Consider the following 25,383-nt stretch of genomic DNA (forward strand, 5'->3'; position numbering starts at 1 on the left):
ATAGAGAGCTATTTAAAGAGAGGCAGATGAAGAGAGACTGCACCAAAACAGTTCGTTTGTTTCAATATGTGAAAATTTTAATTTGAACAAAATTAAATAAACTCTGAAACTTTAAACTGTACAAAACATTTACTGTGGCAATCTTATTTTTCATTAATACAAACTTTAACACCTCAATATTTACAAACATTTGAATCAGAAAACATTTACAGCAGCACCCTGTTACATCAGAATATATATGTACATGTTTTACAATATTTTAGAGCGTTACCTGAGTATAGCAGACAGGCAGGAAGTCATACCAGTACATTTACAGGGTGTGGACAGCTAAAAAACTTTACAAAACCAAACTTTTGATGTCTTTTACATTAAAAATTGAGGAAACATTTGCTACAAAATTGGAGAACAGATGCATTTACCTAACATGTTCATTTTATAGTAGAAGTGCACATAAAAAAACAAAAAAGCTAATGTTTAAGCTGTTTAAATGTTTAAACTCTGACCTTAAGATTTACTGCGAACCTTCAGACACACTGTATGAGGAAGAGTCACTGTTCATGTGCACAAATGGTAAACAGCTCCATCGTGGGCTGCCAGTCAGCAAGTTAAATGAATATTGAGGTGCATGGTGGGATCTTCATTCTCCCTGTCTTTGACATAGGTACAGATTTGCATGTGCATGTGGATTTGTACAGCATGTGTGTCATCCCTCAGCTCTTGACCTGTCTACAGATAGAGGCTAACTGGTTCATGCAGCTATTAACAGCAGGAGGCACGCTCTGAGACGTTTCTTCTCGCCACGCTGCAAGGGCGTCCAGGGCTTGTTTGGGGTTGCAGGGAGACAGCTCGTAAATGCAGTAGACAGCTGCTAACTGGACCTGCCATGGCACACCTGGTGAGGCAAGACATGATAAGATTAGGGCGTGCAATGGAAATTCATCTGCTGGATGGTCCTTTCTCTTTCACATCAGGATGTCAGAGAATTATTTATATTTTTATATATATTTTTTAGTTTATTTGGCACAACTCTATGAATATGAAATGAATACCAATAAGCAAGTCTACTTTAACACGGCAGGGTGAGATAAAATTCTGGACTCTGCTTAAATACACATGGGCAAGTCTTTGTATGACGACATGTAAAAAAGATTAACTTTCTCAGCACACAATGGAGTTGTATTAGTTAGAGGCAAACTGAACCAGTATGTAGTCTCCAAGATTTCTCATGTTTCATACCTTCAGTCTGTCCATGCCTAACAAACGTGTTGATGACATTAGCAACAGTTGTCACAGAGGAAACACACCTCTCCTTGATTCCCAGATGACCGAGGTATCCTATTTAAAACAAAAAGACAATGAAGTTCCCCGCTGTCTTCTGGTGATTAAAAAATTACACATCACTTCAGATTATTGTTAATAACCAGAACTGACCTATGAGTCGGAGCACAGAGGCGACAGCTACATTAGAAACAGGTGTTTGTTGATCTCTGGGCTGTGTCACCCATGTGTTCATTATTGGCCACAACTCCTTGCTGTCAAAGTAAAATGAACAGATAAGCACAGGTACACGCTGCTTGCTTAAAAAATTGATCATTTCTACAATAAAGTTTAAAAAAATTTTTTATGTTCAGTATTGGCAGACAACTTTGATTTAAATAACATCATTATGCACTGTAGGTTCACATCAGAAAACATAACATACCCCAATAAATTGTCATAGGTCCACTTCCAATCCTTTTGTGCACAAAGGAGGTGCAGTGTGAAGACAAGTTCCCAAGCCTCAGCCCCCAGGTCAAACCCGTAACGACTGTGTTGTGTGAAAGACAGATTTGTCCCCGACTGAAGAGCAGACAGTGCTCTGGAGATCAGCTGGTCGATGTCACAGGGAGGACTCTGCAGAGAAACAGGGAGATTAGGTCTTTGAGGGTCAACTGTATTTTATTTGAGAGGACACAGATGGGAAAGATGGGCAAGAAGAGATAATGTGATAAAGATAATGAACTAACTCCAAACTAAGGTCACACAAGTTTAGAAATGAACCAGTGCTCAAAGCAAACACGCCCATTAAGTGCCTAAAATTCCATGGACATTAATAAAAATGCAGAGTTAAAAACAATGTAATAAGTGTAGAACCTCATCTGTAAAATACCTTTTCCCAACCAAACAATGGTGACAGGCAGCTGAGAATCTCTTCCTGTGCTGTCAGTTTGGTGACAGCATGTATGGCCTGGCACAGCAAACTACTGTGCGAGAGAACACTGGGCCATGTTGTCACCATAAACAAAATCAGCTTGGTAGAATCTGGGAAATCTACAGTGAGAAAGACAGAATGCAAAAACTGTCAGCAAAACCCATAATTTTCTACTTTCAGGTGGAAAACATTTGGGAAACACTTACATGCATATAGCAAAAGTGTGTAAAGGCTTTTGAGGAATACAGCATGAAATAAATTGCTAACCTTCTGTGAGAATGCTGTACGCCAGTATGCGAGCCTTCTCCCAGTGGTTCCTCTGTCTACAGATGCCTGTGTAGACTCTACAGAGGGCCTGCATGTAGTTTCTACTGAGGTCCCTTTTCTCAGTTTTCAGTTTAATCAGAATGGCCATGATCATATCATCTGCCTTGAGTTGAAAAGAAGAGAAAAAAACGTTAATTTCACATGAAAACCAACTTACTGACTTTTGAAAACAACACACTTTTCTCACTAATAAATGCTAATGACAGTCATTTGTCTTTACATATACAACCTGCTTGCTTTATTCAACCCATTGTGGTTGCATTAATCTATTACTGCCTTCATACAAAGACTGTGCCAACTGTGGTTCTCTCTCTTTTTCTCTCTTTATTCACTTTACGACAACATACAAATGGGAATGAGCTAATTCTGTCAACGAGAATACAATCTTTAGCCAAAAAAAAAAGAGTGTTGTAGCAATTATAATTACTTGATTGTCTTGTTCCATCTCTGTTATCGATAAGGATTGATTACACGAAACAGAGTTAATGACATGAGCACAATAAACCAGCATACTAACCAAGCTGCTCTGGCAAATCTCAGAGATGACCTCCTTCTCCTCATCTCTCAAGACTGGCTTTTTGGGGAGGGTGCCAACATACAGGTGGCTCTGGATCACAGGCAGTAGATCAAAGCACTTGTTTTCAATTTTCTTTAAAGCGCTGACTACAAGATTCTGCTCTGCAGGTTCTCCAACTTGCATGGGCCGAGATGGACTTTTGAGCTGTTCGGGCCTCAGAGTTTGGGGTGAGGTGGCTTCCTCTCCACTGTTTGACGAGCAGGAAGGTAGCTGCTCGTGACTGACTGTGGGAGAGCAGCTGTCAAGCCTGGGACATTTGTTGTTTTTAAGTTGAGGCAAACTGTTGGCCTGTCTTTTTCCTCCTCTTGTCTCAGTCTTGGTGAATGCTGTTGAAGTAGAGTTGATAGTTTTAAAGCCAGACATCTGACTGTCGGTTGTTGTGGGTAATGTTCCGCTCTCTGAAGAGCAAATGCTGAGACTGACGTTCCCTCTGAGGATGCTCAGAGTTCGGGCGCGTGCAGAGAGCTCTGGATACATGGTGTCAAGAATCCTCATGGAGTTTTCCTGAGAAGGACTGGAGGAAGAGGAAGGGGAGGAAGTCATTGCTGTTAGGGGCAGGCGACCTGGGACCGGCACAGCATGTTTTGGAGTAGCAGAGCCAAACTGAAGTGGCGATGAGGGGACTCCGTTTGAAGGGAGTGGACTGTTTAGGGATGAAGAATTCAGGTGCTGACTGTTCGGGGTCATATGGGTCAGGACAGGAGTGGTAGGAGAAGCCAATCTATCCATGGGAGAGGGAAAAGAGAGTTTCCCAATAGCCTGCCTTGGATTGATTGATTTTCCCGCTTTTGTTGGGGTACTCAGAGGGGTTAGGACAGGAGGGAGCGGAGGGCCCATTTCAGAGCGAACTTGACCTATGAACTCTGTTTTTTTATCTGTAGCTGAAGCTGCTGCTGGACTAGCTTCTTCCTCTCTGATCAGATGTGAGCTTTGTTTTTCAAGCACTCTTGTACCTGCCTCCAAACATTTATTTTGCCCATCTTTGGCCGCAGTAGACTGAATTAATGAGGTAGTACAACTTGTGTCTATTCTGTCCTGAGGGAAGTCTTTGACAACAACCTTTTTAATTACACCATCTTCCTCTGGATTAGGCACAGTTTTTTTGTTTGTTGAAAAGTGTTCAATTTCATCAACAACATTCAATTCTCCTGGGTTTGGGCGAGTTTCCAATGCCTGCAGTTTTACGGTGGGTAACAGACATGAAGGACTCAACCGCCTGCACATAGAGTGTGTATTTTCTTTCATGGATTCACAGTTAACAGTCGTCGTCTCTTGGATGTCAGAAAGGGAAGGCCCATGATCAGCCACTGTTTCACCGTTCAATGTCTCTGTGTCAACTTTCTTTTTTGAAGGAGTATTTTTAACGTTTGCTTGAGCAGATTCTTGGCCAGCATGGCCTTTGTCTGCATCTTCCATCTTTAACAGTGAAAATATTTGAGGTGAGGGAGGTCTAGTACCACGAGACTCTGGGGAAGAATGTGTTTTATCAGCTTTCGCAGTTCTTTCTTCTTCATTACTATTTTCCACCTCAAGAACTTTTAAGGATCCATCATTTTCAAACCTCTCTTTAACATTTTTATTTGACACACTACTGAAGCTGTTACTGCTGCTTGATGAACAAAGGTTATCTTCCGGCACCTCTGTGTCCTTGTCAAGAGAAAATGTAATCTCCTGCGGCTTTACGACAGTGGCATCTTCACCCTCCTGTCTCAAACAACAAGGATCCTGCGGACTTTTTTCAACTTCTGAGCCATTTTCTGTATTTGAAACCTCAGTGTCTTTCACAGAGTCAGTGATTGTTGAGGATACGTTTCCTGCTTCTTCACAGACTAAAGTGTTGTCCCTTTCTCTGGGCGACTCTCCATCATCAGGAGGGACTGTTTTGGCATGTGTAACATCACTAGGGTCTGTGTCTACATCCATCTTTGTAACAGTCTCTGACTGATCATCATTTGCCTTTCCTAAAACATTTTCAGTTTCTGGGATGCTGCTGGCAATGTTGCCACTTGGATTTGCAGTGTAGGATGGTTCTTGACTTTCATTAGTTAACGAGACAGCCTCAACCAAAATTGTATTGTCTGATGTGGAAGAAGATGCTGACAATGCTGATACTAATTGCTCAGTTCCTGTCTCCTGCTCAGTTTGCATGTCTTTTTGAAGATGCATTTCTTCACCATCTACAGTACTTTTGTCCTTCATCTCAGTAATGCTGCTCAACTCATTTTGTCCTTTGGAGTCATTTTCATCAGAAATGTGTTCCACTTCGTGTGCTGTGACAACTGGCGAGTCCACATTCTCCTCTGCTGGAAGTGCAGAAGAGCTTTGGCCGTGACTTGACACTGATGTTTTGATGAGTAAGGACGCCTGTTGTTGAAGAGGAACAGAATCGTCAGAGGGTTTGGGATGATTTTCCTTTTTTCCATCATCTGTCTCCATAGTTTCCATCTCTGTATCCTGAAAGAAACAAGAAGAGAAGGATGTAATTTAGAAGAATTCCAATGACCACCACAGCATGTGAATGACAAAGCTAACCAGACCTGTGCTTTATTAAAATTACTACAAAAAGGCTAAATCTGTCATTTGTTACCATATAAATTTACAGGATTATACAAATATAATTAAACAGTTAGTTATACAGCAGAAATTCTCAATTGATTGTAATTCTAACTCCAAGTTTTTGCCATACTGTGCAGTTGAAGTTTTTAAATCCTATAATCCTAAGTAAAAACATAAAAAAAAAAATAGTGACCATCGCAGGGTTAGTAGTAGTAGTTGACACAAACACACATTTTGGAAAGTGAATTTACATTTTATGTTCTGACTTTTCTTTAAATTATTCATTCATTCATTCATTGTGATTATTAGAATTCTTGCAATGTACAAAATAAAAAAACACAGCAACTTGCACTGGCTTAACGATTGAAAAACATCAACAACAACAACAACAAACATTAAATATAACCAAAATCTCACCAAGTCTGGTAGTGGTGATATGCAGGAAAGCATCGGTTTAAACATTTCCATGATCTCTTTAACGGATACTTTGGAGCTGCCCAAGTCAATAGATGATTCCTCAGTTTTGTGTTCCTTGGACAATTGGTTGCTCTCTTTGGGATTGTCTGGTTGCTTCTTGCCACTCGAGCACTGGAGAGGTGCATGGTGCTTGATGGTTTTCTGTGCATGAGGAAAAGGTTTTAACTGTGTGTAAGTGGCTTTTGCCTGCGTGAGGAAACTGTGAGAGTCACTGATGTCTTGAGAAGCACACTGGGACATGTTTCTCAGTTGAGAGTACAGTCTGTTTGATGGAGAGGAGGGTAGAACTTGCTTGGATTTTGAGTATGACTCTGAAAAAGAAGATTGCATACATTCTATGAGTAAAATTGTGAAAAAAAGACAAACAAAATCAAAAATAAGAAGTCACTGCTGCTAATTAATAACTGCAGCAGAGCTGACTCACTTGATGATACATCACCAGTGAAGTGCAAAAGGTTTGCTGAGTGCTGCTGCTGAGGTTCCACACATGCCCACAAATTCTCTAGCAGCATCCGGAATTTTTCTGGAAACACACACACACAAACAAACATTCACACAATGCAATGGTAAGAATTACTACAAAATGATTTTAGGGTTAATTCATGTGATCTGCTTGTCAAACACATGTAATAAGTAAGTGAAGCCAACTGCATACCTTTGTCAACTTTAGGCTCCTCGGGTGATGTTGCTTGAGTTGATATGCTCCTATAGTCTGTTGAGAAATAATTAAGTTATTAATTTTATTTATCTTTTAATGCAACCAATATTTTAAAACTGAACTTAAATTTAATTTGATGTTAGAAAAAAGATCCTGCAGTTATTGGAAATAAACATTTCATAGCTAAAATTAGATCAAATGAACTGGGATATACGGTAAACCATTTTTTCCTTTTTACTGGGGCCTTTGAAACCCAATTAAAAAACATGTGAAGTTTGATCATTTGGAAGAATTTTAGCTATTTTCTTATCTACTGAAAAGCTAATGTCCTGAAGAAAAAAAAGACATTAAACACTGTATTTGTACTGCTTTTTTTTTTTTTTTTTTTTACCTTTATTCCTTTCTCTTTCCAATTTCAACAGTCTCACCTGCAAATGAATTGAAATACATAAAGAAAGGTTAGTTCAATAGTGTAAAATAATATCTCCACCAATTTGTTGACCATAAAGGTCTTTACTGCACCTGGAGATCATCAATATTCCTCTGTAGTAGGATCTTCTCTTTGGTCAATTGGGTTATTTGATGATTCTGTTTGCAAACTGAGTCTGAAATCAGGACAAAAACATGCATAAATATGCATCATTAAACCAACAAACAAGCTTTGTCATATAAACCAGTCAATTCAAGATATCTTTGTGAACCTAAAATCGTTGTTTATATTGTGTGAAATCTCATTTTTAATACCAACCTTTGAGCAATCTGACTTTATTTTCAAGGTTGTCCTTTCTGTTTAAGATGAAAAAAAAAAAAAAAAACACATGGAAACATTTAGTATAGTTGAAATTATTTTCTCACAAACAAAACAAGTTAAACAACAAACCATAAATTTATCAAACAGATAATTAATATTAATAACCCGTAATATAAAAACACAGACGGACATGAAAATGGTTGATCTCTAATTTAGATTTAAGAAACTACATCTCTAATGCAAGACTGAGTTCTTACATGCTTGTTGTCTTGGCATTCTCCTCTATCAGTTTTTCAACTTGATCTGCTTGTGCCTGAGATTGCTTCAGAGATGTCTGAAGACGTGAAAAGACAAAGTCACAGAAATTATTAAGTTTTCTGAGCTACATTTTGGCAGTTGTACAAAAAGCTCCTGACGGTCCAGTATCCAGGGTTAGTTATGAGATTAAAACAAATTCATATGACTCAAGCCTATCAAAGGAGACAACTTTTTAATTGCTTACCTGTGTTTTCAGCAAACCATTTTCTACTTCAGCCTTTTCCCTCTTCAGCTGTGCATTTTCAAGTGACTGTGTTTCCGTCAGTTCTACAAGTTTGAAAAACAAAATCAGATGTGTATTCACACATGCATTTTATTTAAAATGATTATTATTATTATTAATAATAATAATGATAATAATAACATTATTTGCAATCTATGTTAAATCTTTACTGGATTAAAGTTAGTGTGTGGCTGCAAAGTACCTTTCAGATCCTTTAACTGCTCTGCAAGTTTCTTATTCCTGAAGGACACAAAACATAGTAGTTATCATTTTATCCATGCAGATACTACCTATGATCTGCACTATTATGATTATGAGTGGCACCATCTCTTACTCTGCTACTGTCTTGCTGTTTTCCTGCTTCACTTTTTCCATCTCTTCAGACAACTGTCCATAGACCTTAAGAGCACACTATAATAAAATAAATAGTGTGAATATCAGCATGACAAAAGAAAAAAAAAAAAAACACATCACATATTTTAAATGGGATTCTACAGAAAAAAAGGCATACCTTCTTTTCCTCCAGCTCTGCTTGCATAGATTCATAATCTACGGTTTTTCTCTCCAGTGTAACCAATTTGATCTGCAGCTCTTCCTGCTGTTGTTGAAGCCTGACAGTGTCACTGCATAGAACATGTTGAGAACATGAATGTGTTAATCCAGGTGCATGGAACATTGAAGAACATTTGACCGTTTGTATTGTCTGTGTGTGGCCTCATATAGCAACTATATCTTCACAGGTACAGTAGCCTATATGTCACTGACTCACTGTTGGTTGATTCTCGGTTTTTAAAGATAGGTTACAGCTGTCTCTATCTACTGATCAATAAAAGCAATATAGCTACATTATGTTTCAGGATAATACAATTAAGTTACATTCACACAGAGTCCGTTATCAAAGTAATATTGGGATAATAAGATAATTATTGAAAGTCTTATGTAAGTATTACTTAAGTATAACAAAACATACAAACAAGTCACAAACGCAAGCAGACAACAAATGTCTATAACTATACTGCTAGCCAGCTGAAAAGACAACGGAAAAGGCATAACAACGGTTAACGTTAGGGGAGTACAATATGGATGCATTCTTGATTATGATTACCACACAACAGTCTTCGAAGTGTAGCAGCATTTAGTAAAGACTTCAAAATAACAGTTAAAAAGTTGAAGCTGCGTTTATCCAGTTATGTCACTAACTTAAGATTTTACTGTATTACAAGGGAAATTTCTCATGGAAAAAAAACAGACGTTGAACGTTAATGAATCACTTTATAATTCATACGCTAAATTACTTTAAATTTACACCCGCTACCTGCTCTGGGCTCCGTATAAATCTCACTGCGAAACAAAGATGCTGTCTGATTGGTGATGTTTAAAGGATGAATTAATCAAACTGTCAAAGTTATAGTTACTTTAAGATAAAGTAGTTTCACAATGCAAAGTGTAAAAGTTAAGTGTCACTATGGCAACAACAACATTCGTTAATACTCACTCCGAAACCGTTATCTTCTGCTTCAGTGCCAGAAATGACGAAACATATTCGGTCAGGCTCTGAATGAAGAGATGGTACGAAACAAAACAAAAACAAACAGGGGAATTAATTTTTACCACCATGTTCACTTTAGCTGATAACATAAAAATATACGATCATGTCACAACCGTCGGACACTGTTTATATTCTGCCTTCTGACACAAAACACGATGGTTAATTGCCTTTTCTGTCATAGAAAGATGATCTGACCTGATGCAAAACAGAACAGTTCTGACAGTTTCCAACCGTTGCGTCCGCGGCGATTGCCACTGTTTTGGACTGACTGTCCCCTGGCATCATGGTAAGACAATTTTCACTGTAACCCTCACAGCCGTTGCCTTTTCTTGTATAAATTGACGACTATGTCTCCGTTACACAAATTTTACATCGGTCCAAAACAACTTCACATTTTCGCGTCTCCCACGTTGACCAAGGACCCAAGCCAGGACCCCACCAGGGCAGCTTCGTGAAATGCCGGTCAGGATAAAATTTCTAATTTCTTGATAAATTGTTAGCACATTCAAATTATGGCGTGTATTCGATCAAATATGAGTAATACAAGTGTAAAATTATGTGTTTGATTTTTCTGTCGGCCGAAATGGGATATTTGCTGTCATTCGGATTTTGCTTCAGGCACTGCATTATGGCATATGGGGGCGTTACCGCGAGAGCAGTTAGAAATACAAAAGGGCTACAGCATGTACCGGCCGGTCAGCAGGGGCATGTTCAGCTTCAGGTCGTGTACTCGCTGGTTAGTTTACAGTTCGACGGTTTTATTGTGTTTTCAACAAATGTTATACTTCTTACTTTCTTGTGCCACCCTGTGGTCCTCCCCAACTGTGTTCCCCTTTAGGTTTGAGGTTAAGGTTGGGGACAGGTTAAGGTGAAGGGAAACAGAACAAAAAGTAGGAAGTAGTTGGCATACCACACTTTTGCTAAGTTAAACACGTTTCGTTTAAGTGTTGAATTAGCTACCATTTGACCTTACATGTCACTACCACTGAATTGATTTCATAACTGTAACATTTATCGGTAAATGTATCTCTCCCTGGTGGTCTAGTGGTTAGGATTCGGCGCTCTCACCGCCGCGGCCCGGGTTCGATTCCCGGTCAGGGAACTACTTTTTGAGGCTTGAGAGAGACCTTACTGAAACTGGAGCATATGCTTTGAAATCCCTAACCACTATTTCTCTCTCTTCTTGGAAGACTTTCTGGAAGTAATATTGGAACTGTTGCAGAAATCTGAAATGCATACAATTGTGTGAACCCTACTTGTAGTTGAGTTGTGGCAAATGGTTCTCTATTTTCCTTCAGTGTGTTCATTGTCTTTCATTTCTATATATGGTCAGTAGAGGGTACTGTTGTACAGATTAACGTGTTCCTCCTTGCTAGCTCTCTCTCTCTCTCTCTCTCTCTCTCTCTCTCTCTCTCTCTCTCTCTCTCTCTCTCTAACACACACATGTGCACTCACACAGACAACTACGGTGCTGGAGTACAAGAATAAATTGCTTAAATAATGCTTCCTTCCTTGGTTTAACTTAAGACATACAAACATTTAAATTGGTGAGGTAAAGGTCAGACACAAATCATAAAGAGTTTCCAAACAACAACAAAACACAAATACATTAACTTTTAGGCAACAGTTGTAGTTTAATGTCTCATTTCCACTGCAATTGTGCCATGCTCTGAGAGCTGTGTTTGTACGCATTTACACTGAGCCATGCAAACCCTCAATATTATGGCCCTGTCGCCTGTCTTTGAAAAGCTCTGGATATAAACAGAGAAGAGTGTTCCAGTTTGTTGTGCTCCACAATGGTCCTAATTACTGTGGCAGCAGGATGTCCAATAGCTGAGAGGAACCATCTAAAGGTGCTGGGATATGCTGTAGGTGCATCCTGATGGAAAGGTAATAACCCTGTAACTTCAGATGAACCTTAGGAATATAGCCTCAAGGCTGAAGAGCCAACTCTCTCCAAACAGATGCAGTCAAAGATAGCATAGTTTCTTTTAAGTGAAAAGAGGAGTGTTGCGCATGCTTTCCTCTCTTCCTGTCTCTTTCTGACAGATAATCTCTTCTGTTAACTGACATGGGTTAGGTAACACTTTGCATGTTGCCAGATTTGTCTTGATCACCTTTCTTATCTGCAGGAAGCCTTTGTCTGAGCTCCATCTTTGTGTAAACAAAAATGCTTCATCTTCTTAATCCCTTTCTTATTGTGTAGCTGGATTTTCTCCTCTCCTCTTTGTTCCTTGTTAAACCACTGTAGCAAATTAAACAGTGAGGTGGAAATAAATTTGCTGTCTAATGAAAGTAAAAGCCACTGAAGCAATGCACTTTTGTTTATGCTAGCCTAATTACAGAAATAAATAGAGATAGTGACCTTTTAAGGTAATACAAAAACTGCTCACCAGTCAATCACAAAGCTAAGTCGCAATTAAAGTGACACAAAAACATGTGCACATTTAGATTCACACCTACAGCAGTTTAGGGTCTCTAATGCACCTGGACTGCATATCATTGCACTGTAGGAGGAAATGCAAGCAGACACCAGGAGAGGATGCAACATATGCCATATGCTAATAGACGATATTTTATGATTTCGCAGAGTAATATAATTTATTCATCATTGATATAGTTGCTTATTTCAACATAACTGTACCACTGTTAATAAGTGTAACATATTGTGAGAAAAGTTGGAGATTGTATATTATTGTGTGTAATTTTTTCTGAATGTTTTGTCTTCTCTCGATTGAGTTTTGACTTGACTGGGGTGCAAAGTGGCTGATGATAGTACATTCCAGAAGGGTGGGGGGTGGGAGGGGTGGGGGGGTAGAGTAATCTGATGCTGTGTGTGTGTGTGGTGTGTGGTGTTGCTTTTGTCAGCAAACTGACATTAATTAATAAAACTGTTTTGCATCTCTGAATGTCGTGCAGACATTCAGACATTAGCAAGTGAAAAAGATTTTTTTTAAAAAGCAGTGTGATCTTGGTGGCCTACATTTATTCAGCAATACAGTGTCTTACACACAAGCACACAGAGAAATGCAGTGTGCCCACAGCTGACCAGCTATGAATCAACTACAGAGAAGTAGTTGACAAGGAGGAAAACCCCTTTTTCTCTCTATACCCACCTCTCCCTCTGGCTCACTCCCTGTCTCTCTCACAGCATTTTTCTATGACAGCACCAAATACATAGATGCCCTGCCTTCTCCCTTTTTTTCTTTCTACTCTACTTCTCTCTGTCTTCTCACACTCTTCTTCTTCTGAGGCTGTACCTCAGGGATTATGACAATGGTGATTTTGTTTTGCGCATCTGTGTCTCCTTGACTTGTTGAGAAATGACTAAAGAGTAAAGCCCAGACTCAATATGTCATAGGTGTTGAAATGGCTAATACCACATTGGCATTACTGTTAGTCATGGCTCTGGCTTATGTGCTACACTCCATTGCAGACTGAAAACTAGATCTTAGCATTAGCCCCCAGAAAGTTATCTTAGATGCCAGATCACGCATCCTTTCAGTTTCATTATGTTTCATGATTTCAGTGTAAAATTGATGGTCAGTCCAGGGAACTAAACTTAGTAGCAAAGGGAAAAAAAGTAAACAAGTCAAGTTTACTTGTAAACCTCAATATTACATAGGCTTCGATGCTTTAGGACCCTGATGCATATGAGGTAGGGTCTGGAGTATTGCAGGAGAAAGAGAAAACAGTGTTGTAAAGAATATCCATAGCAGGAAACTAAATTTGAAGACTGTCACTGCTGGACAAGTGCCCCATTCACCAAAGTTAAACCTGCTCTAATCAATATTTTTAGATTAAAGTGAAAGGTGTCGCTGGTAGAGACGAACCCATGCAGAATTTTACCACCTTCATTAACTTCATATCCAGTGACACCAGACAACTTTCTTCATCTAAATAGTTCTAAATAACTGGCTCTGTGCTACCTTTCCACGACATATGGAATATTACGTCTTTGATAAAGATGAGCTTGAACACAGAGTTTTACTTGTAATCTTAGTTTTGTAAGTTGTATTTCAACTCCATCAAGCTTGCAGTCAGGTCTGTGCTTACAGGTTTTATTTGATAAGTCTGTAGATTTAGGACTCTTTTTTTCCGTGCTTGCACATTCAGTTTCATGATTCAAGGATTACAGGTACAAAACACTGTTTTCAAGCCCACCTTTATGAATGACATAATATACTGACTCAAATTCAAATGAGTGCTAAAGCTGGTCCTTGTCTCCTGGATGTGTAGGGAATGATCTAAGTCTATATTTTAAGGATAGCAAGTGAGATGGCTTCCCTAACAGTGTCTAGGCGTTTATTCCAAAGAAAGGTTTTATGGTGGAAAAATGCTTTTGCCTGGGGATTTTGTGTTAGTTCATGGGGTAATGGTTTGTTAATCATGGCAGTGATAGACCGCGTAACATTTAATATGTTGGAAAGTAAAGGCAATGAATGGAAGAAAAGACTGAAGTTATATGTTTGAATTTACAAACATGCATCGAGCCTGAAAGTTACAAAGCTGTGTGTTAAAGCCACAGTGTCAGATATGCAAAGGAACAGTCTACTCTCTGCTATCATGGAGGTGAAAACATGTAACAATGATGACAGTGATGTTAATAATATGTTTGTTGAAAGACAAATCCTTTGTCAGGGCATGATGACAACACCGCGCCAGTTGAGGACTTCAGCCAAAAAAGTATGATTGAAGAGATCAAGTTCCCCTCCTAAGCCTTTTTTCACATTGCAAGAATACATTTAGACGTTAAGAGTTTATACCCCCCGAAAGAAGAAATTCAATCAGACTGACAACTGACAAAAATGAAATCACGACTCATGCTCCAGCTGAGATGCTGACATGACACACATTTGTTTATTGTTACATTGTAAAACTCATTGAAATAACATTAGCCATCACCTGCCAGTGCTTTTTAACCATAACCAATATGTACTAATGCATTATGTTTGTGCCATATCAATGCATGCGATACATGACTGCCTTGAGTAATAATGTAGGACAGTGTAATGTAAAAATGGAGCAGTGCCTCTTTAAACAGCATGCTCATACCTTTTGTTATTGATCAGCTCACCAGCTGTTGTAAATGATCACTAATCCATATTGACCTTGCTAAATTGGGCTTTGACATCACAGATATTCTTTCTTCAAAAATAAAATAAATGTTATGAATAAAAAAAGGTGCAGTTTGTCAGCATGAAATCCTATGAAACATAATACAAAATATAAGGGTAATGGGCTTAGGGTAGAGTAATAAAAGAACATATTTATACTGCTTATTAATACAGTCTTCCAGCAACGCTGTATTGTAAAGCCAATAAATAAAACAAACAATACTGGTCACACAATTCAGTTGTTCTTTCCTGAAACTAGAGGATTTCACATTGATTTGGTGACAAAAGACAACATTGTAGCACCACTGAGTACGAAAGCCAGCTCACACAGCCTAGACCCATCTCAGAATAGTTCTCTCATGTATGATGCATTTCATTTTTTTTCATTTTTTAAATTTTTTTATATGACAACAGAGTATTCTGCTATTGTCCAGCTATTGAGGAAGCCCACTTCGATTATTCCCAGCCTGTTTTTTATCAAGCCTTAGAGTACAATTATGTTTTCTTAGTTGTTTCTTTGAAACATCCCTTTTCATTATCAGACCCCAGATTTCCAATTCATCAAGAATTGCAGTGCACACTAGGGCGTATCACATGTTGTTGCGTGGCAGTGCTTGAAACCTCGTCAACCACTTTCCTCTGTTGGTCTGCCATCATTGGCCTTTGGTTTACTGGGAGATGTTGGGTGTCCTGGGTACAGATCTGTTCAATTACATACAGTATATAAACAAAGCTGGGATTTTTCAGGTTTTCAGTTTCTTTTGGACATGTCAGTCCTATTCGCTTTAATCAAGATTCCCATTTTGCTAGTTCCTCCTCATAATTCTCTCCTTTATTTGTACTGTCCTGATCACATTCCTGTGTAATGCTGTCAGAATCACGTTCTTGTATCCAGATGTCCGGCATCGCAGGGAGAAGAAAGGGCACTGTAACTCTCTTGCACTTCCATTGAAATGTCCTTTGTTTTTTCAGTGCTCGCCACACGCTTAAAGCAAAAACACTGTCTTTTCAAGCATGGACGTCAAATATAGTCTTTTGTCTATCTAACTACCGATCTGTCTGTGACACAGACAGAGTCACTTCGTATGATTATAGGTTTGAATTTGAACAGGACTGGCAGCACTGCTTGCCATAGAACTTGTGGTTGCAGACTCCATGCTGAGGCACCAGATAACACCAGTTGAAGTAATCCCTACACGCAAGGTCTGTGGAAAAAAAAGAAAAAAAAATGACGTGTCAAAGTTTGTTTTTACTCTGACAAAGTGTTTTCAGACTATAGATAACAAGAGCAGCAGTTTTAGTTTGTCCAAAAGCATAAAAAATGCATTATCTAAGAGCTTCAGTACCTTTCTTTTCAGGTTGTGGGCAGAAGTTGGTGTTGCAGGCCTGGGACATTGAGGGTTTAAGATGGAGTGCACAGCCAGGAGAGGGCTTCCCCTGAGCCAGACATTGGACTGTCCTGGCCTGCACTCCGCCTCCACATGTCACTGTGCACTGTAGAGTACAAACAAACAAGGCCTTGCTGATGAATACTATGAATGCGAGGCACCACATATAACATATTTAATGACCCCTCTCTTGGCAATCATGAATCAATCATCAGGTGTTGATGACTTCAAAAAGTAACCATAAACAATCTCTGCAGAGACAAAATGCAATATAGTACATACAAGTTAACCTACCTGAGACCAAGGAGATGAGTGCCATTCTGGTCGAGATGGAGGTTGAGGGAGAGGCTGGGGTGGATAGGTGCGATGATGCGTGCTCCATCGGTGGATTGGTGGGGTAGTGCGGACAGGGCACTCAGCCAGGACACAGGGTCTCTGGAGCTCGACTGTGGGCTTAGGAACATGGTGACACTTCTTGGCAGCAAGCTCTCTGTATTTTCCTGCAGTGTCCTTTATTATGGAAACAGAGAATATTAATGTAAGCTACTCGATGCAATTGTAGCTATAACATGACACCCTCAAGAAAACCATTCTTTACAATAAAATCTATAGCACTGTATCTATCTAATATATGCAAAAAAATTAAAACCTAAGTTATAGCAAATTGAGATTTGAAGAAATTAAAATTTAAAGCTGTGAATTGTCACACTTAATCTTTAAGTTACTAATCAAACAATAAGGAACCACCATTCTGCTACATTTGAGTAAACACAGCAAATAAAAATACAGACCTTCTCTGCACATTTGATGAAGCGTGCCTGATAGCCACGACCACATGTTACTGAACACTGAAAATGGAAGAAAGAAAAAATGGAAAGAGAAAACTTATTTACATTTGCAAAAAAAAAAAAAAAATTTACATACTGCAACTACTGCTTTATTCTTTTAAATTTCATATTTTCTCATCAGTCTTCATAACAGCTGTAAAGAATTACCTCTTGCCACGTGGAGACAAACCACTGGACTTTTCGTTGTTTCTGGCAGCGTTTAATAAAGCAGGCTTCTTGATTGGCAGGTTTCGGCAAGCCTGCACACACACTGTCTGGCAGAGTGTGTGTTTGGGCACCTGGGTTGGTGCTCGTACACACCACTGTCCTCTTCCTCAAGCCATTGCCACACTTACGAGAACACTGCCAAGGAAAGAGAGACATGGTAATGATGATACTTTACGTCTTTAAATTATTTAAGCTTTAGTGGTCTCTCTCTGACTGGAAGATCTGATTATGACAATATTATTAAAGATGTCAGGAAGGAACATGCCGACTGGGGCAGAAAGCTGAGATCAATTAAATCTGTACTGGAGCAGTGTGACATTCACACATTTGTTTGCCTGAGAATCACATCCAGGTGTCATTATAGAGAACATTTTATTATTCAACAACAATACAGTATTGATAATGAATATTGGTTAAATGGGATCTGTTTATAAGTACATTTGTAGTACACGTAATTTTAGAGGTAGTCTTTCCACTTTCTCTTGACTCAAAGTGAGGATTTGTCTAAATGAATTCAAGATTTGACATAATGAAGCTATTACATGACTTGAACATAGAAAGACATGTCTCAGGCCAAAGATCTTAACAAGCCAGCTACGCACAGTCTACCATATATTCACATTCTCCACACAGTGACTTATTGTGCTTTACTTCCTTAATAATTCCTTTGAGAAAGGCCCATAATTCCCCCAATATTCACTCTGATCCCATGCACTTATGGCACAGTCTAAATCAGACTTCTGAAAGTGTTTCACTTCCAAGAAACAGGGGGCTGTGACGCACTGCCTGTGCCACAGAGGAAGTAAACTGGACACCACCTGTGGCAGGTAGCTAGGAACATTTGGGGTTAAATGAGAGTTTAACAGTGAACCGAGTCGCCACACATTATGTATAGGAACTGGACCGAGAACATGAGAGGTTTCAGTGGGCACATTCATAGTTTAAAGCCACTGAGATCACTGTCATAAAATGTAGTGGAGCCATCAAGGCTAGGTTTCACTTAGCAACAGAGTGTGTAGCGCAAGTGTGCAGCTTCCAACTCTTTTTTTCCTCCTGTGGATAAATGTTTTGGGTTGCATTTTATTTTGCAGTACTACAACAGTATGTCATTCATACATCGATGTAAACACACTGAAAAATCCCATTCTTGTATGTCTGTGACAGATCACTTTCACACATGCTCACCTGTGACCATGGCCCAGTGGTCCACACTGGTGGACAGCTATGTGTGTTGCAGGCTTGCCTCCTTGCCGGGGTGGGCTGGGCACAGCGAGAGTCAGCCAGGGCGTCTACATTGGCCTGGCTGGTTCTCTGGACACACTGGACCTGCCGCGTCTGCTCTCCTCCTCCACAGCTCCGGCTGCACACCCCCCACTCTCCTACAGACCAGCTGGGACAACACAACACAAGCCCGCTGAGTCAACATGCACAGCTCCTCAATCACCTATTCAGACATGCCTGCGGGAATTTGCCAGTGACACGATAATTAAGCCACTTCTCTTCTGCAGTGGCACTGCAGTCCACTCTGCAGCTTATTCTTCTTCTGATTTTTCAAAATAGAAATGACTGTAAATCTCAAATCATACTGTATGTCTAACAATAGCCTATTAATAGACTTTAAACATCATTCTAAACACCTTCATATATCTTCTCATGTCTTCATATATTGCTGAAATCAGACATAGTGGAGTATTGCAGCCCTAACTATAGAGTTTAGAGGTTTGTTCATGGCTCACTGGCTTCAGAGCAAGTCAGAACAGCCGAAACACCAGGCTGTAATTTAAACCCCACTCCACAATTTAACCCCCCCTCCCCCTTCGCCTTGCCTAAACTTAGCTCTTATCACTGCTAAACCCAAATATCATCACATATTTTCTTCATAATTACCTCAATTTGTACTGTATAGTCCTGACAAACAGGTTGGCAACTACTAAACTTGGTTGCTTCAAGATACTGTATATATTAAGCATCCTTCACATTAATTAATCTCAGACACATAATCCTCTGACCCAGATGAGTGCTCAGTTTAGGACAGTAGAGTTTACATTACTTTTAGTGCATTTTTTTTTTTTTCAACACTGCACCCCGGCAGATCTTATGTCTTAAGTCGCTTAATCCCCGAATCTCCTATCCCTTCTCTCTTCCTCAAAGCTTCATTGCATCCATCCCAAACGACCCCAAACTCAAGGTGCAGGCAGCTCAATCCCTCATCACACACTCTGTCATCCCCTCCCTAACTTCACCCCAATGCACCCACCCAGCCTCCAAAGATCTACCCCAAACAGCCCCGAAAATGTTGCTGTCAGCGCACAGAGTTGTATATATTAACACTCTAAACTTTATTTGTAGTAATTTGGTGCATCACTTGCTTGGAATGTTGTATAAGGAGGAAGAGAAGAGTATAGCTCTATGAATGCACCATCGAATCTAAATAGATATGGATGGAGAAATTACATCTGGTCACACATAAGTCATGGCTTGTCAGGGGGAAGATACACACTTTAGTATCATCAAAGGATTATTTGAGGGAGGATGAGATGAATATACAGAAGAAAAATTTCTGTTCAGCTGTTTACTTTAAACATTTAACCTAGTGATCAACACGTACATGTAACACATTTGATGTGCTGACATGATATATTATTAGCCTTTGGCACAGAAATAGGAACTAAACTTTCATGGAGTCATTAAATATATAAAAATCAAGCAAACAGTAGATTAACTAAAGTCACAACAATTTTTAGCTGAGACATATTTGGACACATTATGCTTACAGTGTTGGCTACAAGAAAGAAGAAATTCAATATATCTTGTTTTATATATATCTTGCATGTATTTCTTAATTTGTATATCACCAAAAATATTTGAGCACTAAAAACGCACAGGATTTTTATGATGTAACGTACAAGCTTGTAGTGGTTAGCTGATATCATGGATTTATTATGTAAGAACATTTAACAACTTGCCACAGTATGATATCATATGGGCACACTTTATCAAGTTTTATTCAGGCTCTCTTACACCACTTAGTTGCATCTCAGATATCAGTTTTTGCACAGAAAAGTAAAATATAGTCATCTGACCTACAGTGAGCAAAAGGTTGTAATGTAGTAGCTGATTAAAATGACACATTAGAGCTTTGATAAATACTGAAAGGCATTCCCTTGTACCACGGATTTATCACCTTAGTGACCTCACTGGAATGGTCATTGGGATAATATACTGATTGATGCCATATCAAATTATAGACCACCTTGTGATCTTTGCCGTGGCTGCTATCAGTAAGTGTTGTTGGAGGATGAGTAAGCATCATACCCTTTGGACAGAAGCACACGGGATCAGATATCCTGTGGACAGAGTGTCAGATAGCCTCTGTGGTCTAAATGACGCTGTCTAGATGCTCACCAGGGGCATTAAATAACCTCTGACCGGTGTTTATGGCTGCGTGTGTTTGTACTTTCACGTGTATATGTCAGTGTGTGGGTGTTTCTCTGCTTATATTAGTGTACGTCCGCACTGCGAGACAGAATGATATCATGCTCTAAATGTGAGCGGGCATTGGAAACCTTTTTCCATGATGTAATGCCTGCTCAGTCCAACTCACTGGGTGCAGACACAGCAAAATGAAATAAATGCAGGCCCTCAGAATAGTGTGACCTGCAGAGATGGACTGATGACCACAGCCAGCCAGTCTGGTCTAGAATGCATGTTTTGGTCGCTTCAGCACATGTTTTGTCTCAGCTCACAGTTTACGCACAAAGGAGGGCCCACACACTGTAAGAAAGCAATGCACTGAAAAACTCATCCAGATGCTTGGTGAAAAAAAAGAAAGAAACATATGTACATATAATAGGACAATATGTTTCAGTTTAGTTCAACAAAAAGGTTCTATAATATGCCAGGCATGCCAGTACTCTGATGAAGTGGGATTAAAAAAAAAAAAAACCCAAAACAATACAACACTATAACTGTATTATACGCATGTTATGAACCTTTCATATGAAATTTAACACATTGCTGCAAATTACTGTAATCAGAGTGTAAAAGCATGCGTCAGTGCAACCTAAATGTTTAGATTCTGACCAAAAGGAAAAAGATGGATTACCTAATGTTATTACTGTATAGTTTTCTGCTGTAACATGAGAACTCTGCTGCTTTTAATATGCTTTTTATATTTGAATTTGTAGTCTGATCATTTATGTATTTAGTGAGTTTGACGGGATCTTGAATCTATTAAGAATTAATTGAGAGAAGATGATTGTCATATGGATGATAAAAGGCTCAGCTAACTGGTTTAAGACAGTAATGCATTAAATTCCTGGATACTTCAACAACATCACGTTATTTGACTGACTGGCAAGTATTACTTTAGAGGAGTTGTAATTTACTGGCAGGTGATGTCGTAACTAAGCAATAAATCAAAGTTGTGCATTCATCAGCATTATTATTGCATAATGAATTCAAAATATGTTTTGTGAAAACACTAAAAATTTGTTGCACATTACAGAATATAAAACATGTAAATAGCAAAGTAGCTTTGTAAGTGCCTTGCCAATACCTGTTTCAGCGTGCACACACACACACACACAAACACACAGGCACGCTTAACCAGCATCAGCTGTAGATAATGAAGGAGATAGGCCCAAGAGATGAGTGTAAACAGTTGTGAGATTACTTTACAGCCACTATTATCACTGCTTCCTCAACTCAGTGTAAACACACAAATCCATTAGTGAGTAAATGCTGATAGGGCTAGTGTGTGTAACTTTGTAAGTGGTTGAGTGTAAGAGAGAAGGGAATAGAAGAAAGAAAGCAAAGTGGAAAGAAATATCAGAGAGGTGCGTGAACGTCTGTGATAAGCACAACAGAGCAGGGGAGTAGCTGTGCTGGTGTACATGAGAGAGGGAGAATGTGAATTTGAACATATTTATAAATGACTTTTAAAATATACAGACAGTGAGACAGACAGTGTGTATGTTTGTCATAAAGCCACAGCCTCACAAATCCCTGCTGAGAGATTGGAAGTGCTGCAACCAGAGCACAACTTAGATTGAATGACAGCTATCCTTGGCTGGCTGCTTGGTGGTATAAGTGTGTGTGCGTGTGTGTATGTGTGGCGGGACAGGGTTGGACAGGTCACAGAGAAAAAAGACGTCACATCAAAGTGTCCAGGCCATTAGGGTTATGTTTACAGCTGAGCCTGAAGCCACCCAGGTAATGGACACTGCAGTGGAGGTCTGGCAACCAAGCCTGCTGTTCCTCTGTGCAGTGTGTGTGTATGTAGGGACAGAAAGGTCTCACAGACTGACCTCAAAGGTTTCACCTAGGCCTCTGTGTGAGAGAGGGAGACGTAGGGGAAACAGAGACAGACAGTGAGACAGACAGAAACTGACCTTATGGCTTTCACACAAAGGGCAAGAAAGAGGGGCCAAGGGGACAGAAAGTGGTCTTTCCCCTTGGGAAATTGAAGCATCTGTTGTACCTACAGTATCCTGGGAGATGAGTAAGCAGTTAAGTACTGACTGAAATCTGTGGAAATGAAAGAGTCACTGTCTCTGGCTACCGGATAATGACAGTGTGATCACACACTGTAAATGTCTAGATAAAGCTTGAATTGTTTGGCTTGTTGGCATAAACCCACAGTGAGCAAGAGTTTCCTGATGTCCTTCTTGATCTACAGTATGCGCTCTTCTCTCCTGAAATGTTTACTTTCCTTTCTCCACTAGGATCCATTTACCAATAGGACTATAATTCAATTTTCCGCTGTAAGCGTGGCATAGAAACATAATACACTACATGAATTTGGTTCACATACATAGACAAATACATTAATATGTCCATTTGGGTTATCTGATTTCTACGAAGGTATACATGACAAACATAGTTGAGACCATTCAGTGAGCCTTGTTTCAATGTAAAACTGAAATTTTCAGGGTGCATTATATGAGTTATTGAAGCTCTATAGGACATTTTTATGGTGAAATATTCATTTTGAATTTTTATCAGTGCTGTAATTGATTCTTACAGGAAGTCACAATGCTTTTTATTTAACTTACTGTAACCCAATGGTTCCCAAACTCTTTCTGTCATGACCCCTTTGGAGGCTCAATATATTTCATGCTCCCCCTCGTTGAGTTAATTGATTGCATATTTAGCAAACAGAAATACAGGGGAAACTCGCAACTAGCAAAAGACCCAAGTTACATTTTATACAAGAACATGTTTCTTTTCATGCATGTTTCTCATTAGTTTCTGTTGAGTGAGTGAAAAATGCAAGTTAACCTCTTTCCAAACTGCCAAACCTTTTTACAACCAACTTTATTTGACAGTGAACTCCAGAGTAAGATTTGCTTCTTCATATTTTGGATTTAATGCACGTGTTTGCTTGATGAGAATCACCAGTTTTTCTTTTATTCCATGCATGCTGTCATTTTGATTTCAGAAAGAAATCTTGCTAAACCAAATCTTGCTAGCCTTGCTAGCATCAGAGCGCTCTTGTTTCTTTAATGGTCCAAATTAATCAGATTAACAGATCTTTTCAGCAGACGTGTGACTTACCACAGCAGTAAAAGCACAGTTGGAACTAACGATGACTCCATTCTTGAAATTATTGCAATACACTACAGCAATTAAAAATCTTATTAGTACATCTGTTTGTTTGACAGGTCAAAATCTGTGAAAAATGCCTATTCAATGCAAAGAAAATGAAGCATTTAAAAAAAAAAACACAGCATGTAAATGTAAAAATACATATTTGTTTCCACCATTTTTGTGGTACATTTTACATTTTTTTTAACCAAACACTTGTTATTTTGTTAGGTGTTATCACATAATGTAAATATGACATAACATAACTAATCTGTTATAACAACTAATCCATCCCCATGACAACTGAACAATTCCATCTACAGAGTAGGGCCACAAGATGTGGTCGAAATCTTCAGAAATAACAAGTAAGCTGGAACTTGCATTCAGAATTTCTGGTTACCATTCTGCATATGCAACAGACCATACATAAAGTAACAGCACTTAAGTCATTTGAAGTCAGTGACAAAGCTTCCTATTATTTAAAATGTTATCTTTACTGAGCTTTAATTCTAAATTAAGAAGTAACTAAAATGTTTGTGTAAAATCCTCAGTAATAGTAATTACCCCAATAGTCTACAGTTAATAATGTAGCCTTTAGGTAGAGTACAGCAGTAGCCATCCTAGCATAACATTTTGTGGACTCTTTTGTCCAGAGAGCCTCAGAACTCTCTGAGTGCAGACATTATTAGCCTGGGTGGGAATCATCTGTAATGCTGGCAGTGGTATGCTGTGCTCACAGTACCAGTTTTTCTTGAATGTGACAGTGAAAACAAAGCAGAAATGACTACATAACACAACAAATTACTCCACAAGATGACACAATGAACCACAAACATGCCATTATTACTTTAAATGTCTGACCTAACAAAGCCCTGGAGGACATGGCCGCCTGTTCTGACAAATTTATATATATATTTTCTGTCAACACGATCACTACTTTATGTCAGTGAATATGAGACAGCTCTGTGGTCATCATGCAGAATTTTCCTAGGATACCTGTTCCAAAATGGAGACATACACAAGCTGAGCAAGAGGGAAATATTCATGCACTGACAATTCTATGAAGAGGAAAAATCCCCTTTTGAACAGCTGTTGGTTACTATAAAACATTAGATAAATGGTAACGTAACCGGGATCCTATGATTTCAGTGCTGATTACATAATATTGGTGCCCTGTAAATACTGGATCTCTGAGAAAATCTTTTTGCAGCAGCAGGTTTTTTAAGCAGGTGTTGGAACACCACCAGAGGAATGGAGATTAACAGAGGGATGACTTCATTAAGCAAGAGGGGAGATCCCAAAGAAAAGCACTGAGAAAAAGAGATTCTGGAGATTCTAGAGATACTAGAGATCGAGAGAGAGAGAGAGAGAGAGGGCAGGAAGTTTGAATATGACCATACAAATGTCTGCATCAGAGCTAATAGATTATTGCGATCTTAGACTTTTGACTCCATCTGATTCTGTCTTGATGAGAGGGTGAGAAAGTTTGGGTGGAAGTAAGCTTCATAGTAACTAGACACCACCACTGTTCCTCTCCTGCCTTGCCATGTCTCTTTTCTGTGTGGTTGTGTGTGTGTGTGTGTGTGTGTGTGTGTATGTGTGTGTGTG

At 39.1% G+C, this 25,383-nt stretch overlaps 2 protein-coding genes and 1 non-coding gene across 3 annotated transcripts in view; 1 reads left to right on the top strand and 2 right to left on the bottom strand.

Annotated features, from left to right (window-relative positions):
• Positions 1 to 110: 110 nt before the first annotated feature.
• ice1 (interactor of little elongation complex ELL subunit 1) lies at positions 111 to 9,912 on the bottom strand. The gene is made up of 20 exons (XM_022753598.1): positions 9,823 to 9,912; positions 9,574 to 9,632; positions 8,590 to 8,701; positions 8,413 to 8,489; positions 8,281 to 8,318; positions 8,040 to 8,122; positions 7,795 to 7,871; positions 7,535 to 7,572; positions 7,309 to 7,391; positions 7,178 to 7,214; positions 6,784 to 6,840; positions 6,553 to 6,651; positions 6,069 to 6,439; positions 3,036 to 5,549; positions 2,459 to 2,621; positions 2,150 to 2,310; positions 1,703 to 1,893; positions 1,432 to 1,532; positions 1,237 to 1,335; positions 111 to 892 (listed from the first exon to the last, which is right to left on the bottom strand). Exons 1-20 carry the CDS (start codon positions 9,910 to 9,912, stop codon positions 711 to 713), a joined length of 4,632 nt encoding a protein of 1,543 aa, XP_022609319.1. The 3' UTR covers positions 111 to 710.
• A 745-nt stretch (positions 9,913 to 10,657) lies between these two features.
• On the top strand, positions 10,658 to 10,729 carry trnae-cuc. Its single transcript has one exon. It is a non-coding gene; the product is annotated as a tRNA-Glu (tRNA).
• A 5,104-nt stretch (positions 10,730 to 15,833) lies between these two features.
• adamts16 (ADAM metallopeptidase with thrombospondin type 1 motif 16) overlaps positions 15,834 to 25,383 on the bottom strand; it is a 54,101-nt gene continuing 44,551 nt past the window's right edge. The window contains exons 20-25 of the mRNA XM_022753601.1: positions 18,373 to 18,577; positions 17,128 to 17,322; positions 16,924 to 16,980; positions 16,427 to 16,642; positions 16,091 to 16,238; positions 15,834 to 15,949 (exon numbers count right to left, since the gene is read on the bottom strand). Coding sequence (XP_022609322.1) covers positions 15,834 to 15,949; positions 16,091 to 16,238; positions 16,427 to 16,642; positions 16,924 to 16,980; positions 17,128 to 17,322; positions 18,373 to 18,577 — 937 coding nt within the window. The remainder of the gene's footprint in view (positions 15,950 to 16,090; positions 16,239 to 16,426; positions 16,643 to 16,923; positions 16,981 to 17,127; positions 17,323 to 18,372; positions 18,578 to 25,383) is intronic.

This window comes from Seriola dumerili, unplaced genomic scaffold (genome assembly GCF_002260705.1).
Source record: "Seriola dumerili isolate Sdu_G_001 unplaced genomic scaffold, Sdu_1.0 BDQW01000191.1, whole genome shotgun sequence".
Lineage (NCBI taxonomy): Eukaryota > Metazoa > Chordata > Actinopteri > Carangiformes > Carangidae > Seriola > Seriola dumerili.

Coding starts and splice junctions, on each gene's coding strand:
- ice1 (XM_022753598.1), bottom strand. CDS start 9,912: ATGATGCCAGGGGACAGTCAGTCCAAAACAGTGGCAATCGCCGCGGAC. Junction 8,702..9,573: donor CAGAAGATAACGGTTTCGGA/GTGAGTATTAAC, acceptor TGTTCTATGCAG/TGACACTGTCAGGCTTCAAC. Junction 8,319..8,412: donor AACAGCAAGACAGTAGCAGA/GTAAGAGATGGT, acceptor TGTGTCCTTCAG/GAATAAGAAACTTGCAGAGC.